Consider the following 10,480-nt stretch of genomic DNA (forward strand, 5'->3'; position numbering starts at 1 on the left):
TAGGTTCCACTTTACTTCTCCCTTTTTACATTCTTTTACGCGGGGGTATTAATGCAGAATATTCCAGAAAAACGATGCTGCTACAATTATATGTATCTACCTCGAGCAGAAGCGCCCCCTCATCGGTTTAAAAGAGCGGTGTTGGTCGGGAGTGTTCATTTCGTTGGTCGCAATGCGACCATGACGCGTACATTTCCTGTAGTCATTCGTGAACCACTCAGTCGGAAGTTCAGTTCTGATCAAAGGAGCTTCCGTTTTCCAGTAAATAGCGCCCTCTCTTTAACCAGCTCGCTGTTTATTTTGGCATTGTGCTTAAAATATAAGTTGCATCACATTAATGGCACAAACAGACTTCTTGGCAAATAAATGTTTTATCAGATGAATAGAATAGTGTGAAAACCGCCCCAGGCCTGTAATAGCTCTTGAATAAGGCTAAAATTAACTGAGCGGGTTATCGAGGGCAGGTTTACTAGCTAAATCCAGTTGCTGATCAAGCAGTGTTCAACAATACACTCTAAACAATAGGTACTGTACACTCATCAATGCTACGTGTACATCTGTAATAATTGTAAAGGGAAGGTTCAAAAACTCGAATTTCGAAGCAAGATTAAAAAGTTCCAAAATGTGTTATATCTAAATCTGACACTTCAGAATTAAGGTCACTGGGTCTGAAAAGCAGCTGCCTGGATGTGGATGCGAATTTAAAAAAAAAAGAATATTGTTAGCCGTTAGAATCCAACATTGATCAGTGGAGTGTACATGTGCGTTTAAAAAGATTTTTTTTATAATAATGGTTTCTTGTGGGGAGAATGTAGTTCAGCTATCATTTTTCAATGTCGAACAGACTTAGTGATCATGTTTTGTTGCTCATTTATTGATCCAGCTTACATCCAATGAGTTCCAAACGCAGACAACTCGGTATGCTGAACTGCACGGCGCTCAGGCGGAGGAATCTGGTGCGGATTGCTTTGAGTGACGGGGACTGGAACGCGATTGACGCTCCGCTGGGAGCCAAGTTAATATCCCAGGCAAAGAGCTGCGTGAAAGAAGAAAGAAAGTAGTGCCGAAATAGGAACAAATTCCGCAGTAAGCAGACTGCCGTCCGTAGACTAAAATCGTAAGTGGAAAGTAGATCCTTTTTCAGTCTTGTCGGTTTCATTTGCAATGTGGGTCATCACTTAGTTGGTATATCATGCAATTCTAACTTCCAAGATGGCTTCTTGTTGACGTACCAAAGGTCGGATAGTCTGTCAATATGACATAGAGATGTTCTATCGGATTTCAAAAGCGTGGTTGGCCAATATCATTAATTAATTGCCTAAGCAGGTTTGTGGCAAGATCATTCGCCAGTTGGTTGATGTACATATAGCCAATCAGGGCCTGTGTTACGTGAATGTAAAGACACTGCCTAGGCCTACATCATTATTGGCGTCAACTTGGTATTAAATTCCACTTGACCAGTTTGAAAGGACGGTTTGTCCCAATTAAGGGTTGGTAACTTACCGCTCGCTTTGTGCCATCGTCATTCGACAGATAATTCCACGACTCCCCGTCATCGCTGTACATGATATCAAACTTAGATATGCTTCCACTGATATTGTGCTTTTGGACGAGTGTGCCGTAGATGTCCACGGTTTTAGTATAGTCTACCTGTATCCATTTAGGCTGGTTCATGTCGGCGCACCATCCGGCTGAAATTGCAACAGTATTGTGCCATATTAGATACAAGACAAACTCTAGCAACACCAGTACCTTTGTCAATGCGAGGTTTACATTATTGTGGGCCCGAGTGGCCAAGCCATTCATCGTAAATTTTCCAGGAAGTGCCACATAGCCTACTGGTAAAATACTTCCCTCTGCACGAAGAACTTCACTGGCTTCCAGTCTATCAACGTATCCAGTTCTATACAATTATAGCCCATACCTTCAAATCACTTGAGAACTCTGCACCATACTATCTCATTTCTCTCCTGAGTATACAGACCTATTTTTATTCCCTTCGTTCCTCCGACAGTCTCACTCTTGTCATCCCTTAGTCTCGAAAGAAGGCTGGGGAGGGCGTATCTATTGCTGCCCCGAGCCTGTGGAACAATTTACTCTATCACATTGGGAACTCAGGCAGTGTATCATCATTAAAATCTGCCCCAAAGAAACGTCTCTTCCACAGATCATCTCTCTTATGTTTTCTTTCTTTTCTTGCAAGCGCCTTGTATCCACTGGTAATTTGGCCCGTTGTAAATACAAGTATTATTATCATTACCGCTATTCAGTCGAGCCAGCTGCGGCCCGTATCGGTTGTAGTCTCTGTTCAAGACGCTTCCTGCAGTGATTTGCTCATCACCGATCTCCCCGCTCTCCATACCAAGAGGCTGACAGCACGGGCAGTCTGTTAGATAATTTTGAAAGTTTGTATATCAAATCAAAAAGCGTCAATGTTTTCTGATTAAGCGTTTAAAAGCTTTCAGCATGGTAACTTCCAAGGTATTGTGTAAATGTCTCATAATAATTGTTTGATCTGTTTTCGCTGGAGGTAAACTTAACCTCATGCCATGTCGTGCCCATCCGGGTTAAATCGTCCATTAACAAGTTGTCTCTTACCTACTACGACGAACCCGAACTGACAGGATCCTACATTGCCATCGGAGTCGGTAACCGAGCACGTCACCGTAGTGTTTGTGCCTATCGGTAGTGAGGTATGCCTGTGATAAACTGATCTTCCGGTCTCGTCTTTGCATCGCACCTTGTAGCTTAATGAACCGTCTTCGGCGTCGTAAGCCGACGGCAAGGAATCCCAGAACACGGTGGCTTCCACCATGCCGTTATAAGTATAGCTGCCACCGCTATTAGGACAGGCAAGGACAGGTGAATTGCTTGATGGTGTCGGTGCTGGGTCTGGTAAATTGCAGATAATTAAGGAGTCAGCTGCCAATATTTTATTTCAGGAAATTGATTTTTGAATCACAAAACGTCAAAATATTTTACCGCTATTGTTTTCAAAATATCATGAACGTATATACAGCCGTGTACATGTATATGAAACACACCCTGCACACGATTTACTCGAAAAGTAACTTCGAAATGCTTCTTTAAAATCTTTCAAGTGAGGGAAAAGGTTCAATGTTACAAAGAAGAAAACATCATGAAATCGAATTCAATTGATGCACGGATACACAAAATTTATAAGCTTTTTCCTGTTGCCTTGCGGACAAGCATTGTCGTTTTACTTTTTTTTTACCTGCTTCTGTTTTTAGCGGTAGGGTGTGGTCTGCAATGGTAGAAAGCTGTTGAATGAACGAAAATAATTTGCATGTTGACGTGCCTTTAATTATAAGCTGTCATATTGACATATGCACTTTTGAGAAATTATAGCTAATGTTTGTCCCTATCGCTGCTATACTCATTCAGATCGGGAACGATTATGCAGCTCACACATGCCCCTGGCTAACGTTTGCAGCGCCAGCGCATGCTCTTGTTTTACCGAAAAGTAGTTTTGACCACCTAAATGTTCCCTCTCATCTTTCTCTTGAAATTTTGGAAGAGAGCTGCACTGGAACGTCCATTTCTCAATACGTGCGAGTGTATTTTGGCGGATAATCGTACCTGACCCGTTTTCGTTTGGCTATTTTCGGTTGTCACTCTGCAAGTCGTCGACGCGTCGATATCACCTTTGTCATAGAACGAAAATTCTTTGTCCTTGCGGAAATCCGAGGGGAACTGCTCCTTCGTGCCGTCGTTCAACTGACACAGGCCGGTAGCGTCGCCATAGTTGAAGGAACGACACCCGTTACGTCTCAGGCACATAAAGCCGCACTGGATCGGTTTAAGGCCCGAGGCAGCTTCAAAGGAATGGCCGGCGAGAGTGGCGTGGTTTATAACGGAGTAAATATTGGCGTGGTGAGATGCATGGCATGAAACTCCTGCCGAAGTTAAAGTAACATTTAACGCCACAGCAAGTAATCCCAGGCAGGAAGCAGACATTTTTTCTTCTAAGAAATTTTAGCAGCCTTTGGTCCATGCAGTGTCTGAGATACTAGACCGACACGTGCCTTTACTTCATGCGACACTTACAATGTTTCTAATCACTGTTTAGCTCTCGTCTCGCTGGCGCATCGACTCAAGTCACCAAGCTGTTGCTCGAGATATTTGCAATTAATTCTGTCGCCTTCGATCAATGACCGACTTTGCTCAGATTGTCATTCTTCGTTACCATGGGGACATCCCGCCTCGCTCCTCCAATTGTCGTTTGGTATGAGGAATGAATCTATTGCATTGCTATAATTACTTAAAATACGAAACGGATCAATCTTGTACGACCTCGCTTTGCCCCTCGTTTAAAGTCCAAATCATAATACGTGTCCGCTGTACAAGAAAAGTCAGGACGCCAATAAGATTAAATGGATCAAAACCCGAACTGTGCCGTGCAAGCAATTAAACGGCTGGCCTGTATTTCATAACAGTTTGTTTCCATAGATACGAAGTTTTCTGTAATACTGCTCTTAATGCAGCTTGACTAGAGTACTTGAATAAAATTTCACTTGATCGTTTTGATTCTCCACGCTACAGAGGTTTTATGTCGATCGATATGTCACCAGGTGATAACAGCTCGTGGCATTGTACCGCTGCTGATCAGTGATTGCTTGGAGACTGGAATTATGCCAAGCATGAAATTGTTTGCTTACCACTATTCGATGACTTTTTGGGGTGACGTGTCCAGTTTTGATGACTTGGAAGCAGTATTTTAACAAAATTGTAACACTGGTTCCTTTTTTGAGAGAGAGAAATTATTAAAATAACATCTTTTGAATCATGCATTATTATTTTTGAATCTTCAAGGACGGTTATAATGGCGGTTGCTTTATTTAAATGTTGACATCAAAAATCATCACATTAGATTTGGAAAACTATAAACAAATTCACTCTTCTTTGAAGTTCCAAGCTCCTAACTGGGAAAATACTTCTCTAGCATGAAAAGTCGCAAAATTCACGAGAAACTTTTTGGTAACATTTTTTCCCAAATGAAGGGCGCCACCAGTTGTTAGAAATGGGTACGTGAATGGCGCTTGATGCGGATTCCATTCTGTAAAAATCACATACATTATAAACGCATAGACCACCAGATCGCAGCCAAACCTACATGACCGTTTCGCGATCTGCGCGGCGCCCGACTTAAAATCAAAACTAGGGACGAATGGGGCATTTTCACCAGGTGACCCCCAGGCACAGGTATAGGGAATTTACGCACAGTTGAGGAATCGCAGCCTCAAATTTCTGTGAAGCCATTTTTAGATTGTAAAAAAAATAAATAAATCTCTATTTACTTAATCTGGCCTAGGCCTATGTTGGTTAAAAGCAATGCGGTTGCAATTCACTTGAAAAAAGAGACAGGCCTATTCATATCGAAAAGCCAAAAAACAAACATAATTTAGGAACACGTGTAAGCAAATGCAGGCGATGTAAGTGCGTTGCGCGTAATGCGCATTGAATGCCCTGTTATCTACAGTTTAATTGCAAGTCGCCCATACTTTTCAGAATCACAGTTTTACGCGAAGGACTGGTGATATGGTGGTCTATGTGATGCAGTTTCGCTGGCATATTTATTTCCTACATTTTGGGGAAACTAAATAGACCAGAAAATCTTTCATTCATTATTTAAAAGATAGCTTGAGGGGTCACGAGTGGGCGCACATGGCCCTCGTTGGCGGGACCCCCTGCATCCGCCCTTGGGAGTTTGCATCTTTATAACAGCCAGCTGCAACTGAGCATTGAAATTCAAGGCAACTTTTTTAAAAAGAAATTTAATACTTTCATATAAGTTCTGCTTTGAGGAAGACAGAAAGTACCTTATTTTTTTCACCTGTCTCGCTTGCGCTGCAGATAGCAGGTGGATAGCATGTCCGCCTCGTTCGCACGACATCAAGCAGTACGGTTCCTGTACCTTCAAATATCCTATTTCCCCGAGTAGACCACGGGAAAAGGTTGTGCCAAGATTTGCATAATCATTATTGACCACTCCGAGGCGAGATCATCTACAGCCTTTACAAAATTTATGCTAATATAGGGCATCCTTGGGAAATTTACATAGTGCGGCTGCGCGCGCAGAAACGACTTCTACACGTGGTTTGTTGCGACATTCGTTTCTTCGCGGGATTGCAAAATGTGTTCGTCGCTGTCCAACCTCAAGGTAAATTTTCTATTTTCTGGATTAAAAAATGTGGCTGTTTTGCCTTCACTGTTAAAACAGAAACTTCAGTCCTCATTGTAGGTACTTTTAAAGAGATTTCAAGGAAATGTAGCTGAGAAATATGAAACCCGAGTCACAGGTGCGCGTGCATGGTTCCGTAGTTCAAAGGTTCAAGTTGAGCGGATCTTCTAGGGCGGACCCCTGTAAAAGGTGATATTTTCGTAATAAGGAAAAGATTGCGATTTGTTTGTTAGTTTTGTTTTCTTTTTTTGAAAAAAGAATCGTAGCCTCCCCGTCTGAAATGCCGTAGAAAGTTTAACTCTGGAGGAAAAATTGCTTAATATTTTTACCCTCCCAAAACCCCTCATCATGTGCACCCTCCCGTCCATGAAATTTTTTTTTGGGGGGGGTTTAGCAAGTTTGGGTAAAGAAATGGGAACTGAAGCATGAGATTTTCTTATTTGGAAGTACGGTAGGCAAGGGTCTACAGTATCAGATGTTGAGGGAAAAGCTTGAAGTTTGCACAAATTTGATTTGGAGGAGCTTGAACCAAATACGCTCATTTTTTGGGGGGGGTTCATTACCTTTCGCAACCTGTTCCTATTATAAGCTAACAAATTCTACGTTTTGGGAAACAACTTATCCAAATAAATTGTTGGTGATGTCCTCTTTCATATCAGAAAGAAAGGGAAATTGAGGGAAATTTGGGTAAAGCGGCAGCGTACATGACAGCGTACATGACTGCCCCTAAGAGCTGTGAATGACAAATAAGCGAATGTAGCCTGGTTCATTGACCTGGATAGAGCAGTGTTTTGATGAATCCAAAATACCTGAGTTAGGTAACCAGACGAAAAATGAAAGGGCGTGATTCTACAAAGTGGTTGTCTTTTTCCAAACTCGGGTTAGAAATTTGAAGTTTTCTTGCTTAAATATTGTCAACATTTACCTAAACTAGGCCTGTCAGGATTGAGTAATAGTTCCTTAAGGTCAAAATGTTAGTTAGTTTGAGAAGGTCGACTTTGTTTCCTCATTATAGGAACAGTATGCTAATGGTAATGAACCCCATTTTTTGGGCAAGTTAAATTTGAATAAAATCTGGTACACTGAATTCTTTAGATTCACCTGAGCATAATTTGAATTCTCCATACTAAAGACACTGTTGCCGTGACATTCACTTTGAATGCAATTACAAGTCTTCAGACCAGTCTCAGAGGGTTTGTGCAAGTGCGGTTACATTCCGTCCATTATGGACTTCTTTCTTGCCCCTTTTCTTAGTTGTCAGGCATGCAACTTTTCCTCAGATCAGCTGATTTCCTTATTTCTCACTTCACACCCGTGCCATTGAAAATTGAAATTACTGGACAAAGTCATAAAGATTTGAAGCTCTGCATTTCTTGTCGATGTCCAAGTTGCCTGCCTTGGTTATGGACAGTGATATGTATGGAGAGAGCTTGTAATGTTTTTCAGTCATATAGAAAAAAGTAGAGTTGTGCCACTGATTTTGTCGTCAATTTTGCTAATTTTTTAAAGAGGCCAAAAAATGTAAGAAATGTCCAGGGAAACCTTCAGTTTGGGGTATTAACAGTTTGGATATCTTGCTTCATAGCACTCTGGTTTTGAGAAAAAAATAATCAGTTTTGAGTTCCAGTAAACATGTTTGGCATGCACTTCGTAGTTTTTCTCCTCTTTATAAACCAATAAACTCTGGCTAGTACAGGTCTGGCTATTAAATCAACAAGTACGAGCTAAGAACAAGATGACATGTTCACTAAGGTGAGGTAACCTTTTTTGCAGCTGTGAGCATGTACAAGATCTCCAGGCCAGATTGTGAAGGTCTTCAGGGCAGATGAGGCATCTCCAGGAGGAGCAATGTCCGGAAAAAGTTTTTGGCATTTCACCACGAAATATTAGATTTTTCTTGCTCCAAAACTCAGCCAGTTATACCATTGAGGCATTTATTGCTTAGTTTTTGCGCTTCGTCTGGATCTTAGAATTTTTATAGAGAAATCAAAACTTACAGTGCCTCTAGCAGTGCTTAAATCGCGCCTTTTCATTTTCTGTTGCCAACCCTGTTTTACTGTTTTCATTGCGGGTGTGCCCCAGGTGGTATTTTTTTCTTGGAAGAGAGAGAGGTCATGAAACGCAGTTAAATTTGGTCTGTTTCATTTTTCTTTCAAAAGCTCTTCATTTTTTGGAATTGAACTTTGCTTTTCTTTTTCTACAGGTGATACATCATTCAAAGAGAAGGAAGCAGGCAAGGAGTCAACCAAGCCAGCAAGCAAGGCTTTGGTCACTCAAGGTAAACTAACCCTCTCTTTCAGCCGTGAGCGCTCAAATTGAGCCAGTGACCACAAGACCCAGGGACTGAAAACTTGGAGTACAGTTTGCGAATGGAAACGATCGATGGATTGGTCAGAGTGAGTCAAACTCTTTGATTTTACCGTTATGCCCTCCTGTTAGTGTGTGTCACTGAAATCACCTTGGGATTATTCAGCAGTGTTCATGGTTGGTGAATCGGCAATGCAACTTTTCAAAGCAATTTCACACCGATTTGTTTACGCGGTAGAAACTTTGGACAACTTCAGAAAGCCCCTGGAAGAAAATTTCACAAACCATTTATAACAATCACTATAAAGCTTCAACTATGTCCACATGAAGAATTTGATTTCTGCTCAAGCATGAGTTGGTTCCATTTCATGTTTTCCAAGTTTAATTGATTTCCAGGGTATTTCAGATAATCTTTTGTCAGTGTTTTTGTTAGTGGTGGTGGTACATGTTGTGATTGTCTGGGTCGATGTTTGGTATTTGTGCTGATTTTTCCCACAGATCATCGGCTCAAATAGAGCGCGTCATCGGCTCAAACTGAGCATTTTACAAGACTACAAAAAAGGACTTAGGGATCGTCTATATCCTGATGTCCTCAAGATGGGATTAAGGGATCTACTATATCCCTATATCCCCAACGCATGATCGGCAGGACCATGGGATCTGCTATATCCCTATGTCCATCCAGGGGCGGATCTTGAGTGGCAATGAAGGGGGAAACTCTGCTCCCTGGGGAGCATGCATGTTAGTCATTTGAATATCGCAGGCCATCAATTAATCCTAGGCAGAGAAAAGATATACCATGATCGTCATGGTAACAGCCTTGAAATTCTTAAGGGGACATCAAAACAACAGTGGTCCATTGAAAGACAATGTAAATAGAGTAAGGTTAGGGAACTTGCCCCTGGATCTGCCCCTGCTGCAAGGCTCCACCAGCGAGGATCATATTTAGGGCATAGGTATACTTCCTCATCAGGGATTTTTTGGTTAGCAGTGAAATGAAACGTTTCACTTGTAGGTTTTTTTCTTTAGTTCAGTGGGATCTGTTATATCCCTCTGAGAAGTGCAAAGACTATGGGATCTCCTATATCCCTATGTCGTTAGGGCTTAGATGCGGTGCGGGATACCAATGTTAAATTGGAACTTGCTCCAATGGCGTGAAGTGCGGCGATCATTGGAGTCCTGGGGGGTTCCAATGCGAGATGTGCGAAACCCTTGAAGGGGCTAGGCGTGAGCTCACTGTGGGCCGTCTATCCCTACCAACGTCTCCGTTAGCCGAAAAAGATGCAGGTAGTTGTGTCCCTCGCGTCGAGGGCCGCGGACCTCTTCCATAGGGGCATGGCCCTGTTATCACTGATGGTTAGCAAGGCGCTGGTACGTCCTCTCACCTACCCGGGGGTGGGAGGGCGCGCGTAAGTAGGCAAGGGCACTCTCCTTCGGGAGGGCGGACCGGACAGTGGCAGATGGTGCCCCTGTGGCCACAGGGTAACACCAGTCTGTCCAGCGATGGGCCCGTTAATTGCCGAAAGCGTGCGGGGCTGGTATCCTGGGACCTTCACGTGGTGGCCCTGTTTTCACTAACCTTACCAGGATATATGTTTTTTTAGCATTATACCAAAGGTGTGCATGCCTGAACCCAACAATAGAATGCAGACAACTTTGATAATTTGGATGCATGTCAAGAATTGTTTTTGTCCAAAGAAAGAGTACAAAATCGATCTTTTTAAAGTAGCATTCCAACTTGCATATAAATTTTGTCAACCTATTTAGCCGTCATTACCTTTCTGCACCACTTGCTGTGTCCAGGTCGCAAGGTATCGCTGAAAGAAAGTTCTTTACTTCAAAACAAAAATTGAAGCCAGTTCCTCAAATTGGAAAAGCCTGAAGATTGCTCCCGATTGTCAGCATGCAGCTTTAAACTTTCAAGATTTGCTGAATTGAAATGCTGTTCATTTCATTCAACTCTCTTTCTTT

General features: G+C 42.3%; 1 protein-coding gene across 1 annotated transcript; it reads right to left on the bottom strand.

Annotated features, from left to right (window-relative positions):
- On the bottom strand, window positions 1-4,096 carry LOC147796716 (uncharacterized). The gene is made up of 6 exons (XM_087146687.1): window positions 3,601-4,096; window positions 3,236-3,281; window positions 2,599-2,892; window positions 2,261-2,386; window positions 1,504-1,691; window positions 1-1,036 (listed from the first exon to the last, which is right to left on the bottom strand). Exons 1-6 carry the CDS (start codon window positions 3,976-3,978, stop codon window positions 872-874), a joined length of 1,197 nt encoding a protein of 398 aa, XP_087002813.1. The 5' UTR covers window positions 3,979-4,096; the 3' UTR covers window positions 1-871.
- Between the last annotated feature and the right edge of the window lie 6,384 nt (window positions 4,097-10,480).

Source organism: Acanthaster planci, linkage group LG15, assembly GCF_054643075.1.
Source record: "Acanthaster planci isolate LZ-2023a linkage group LG15, COTS_SCS, whole genome shotgun sequence".
NCBI classification, from domain to species: Eukaryota; Metazoa; Echinodermata; class Asteroidea; order Valvatida; family Acanthasteridae; genus Acanthaster; species Acanthaster planci.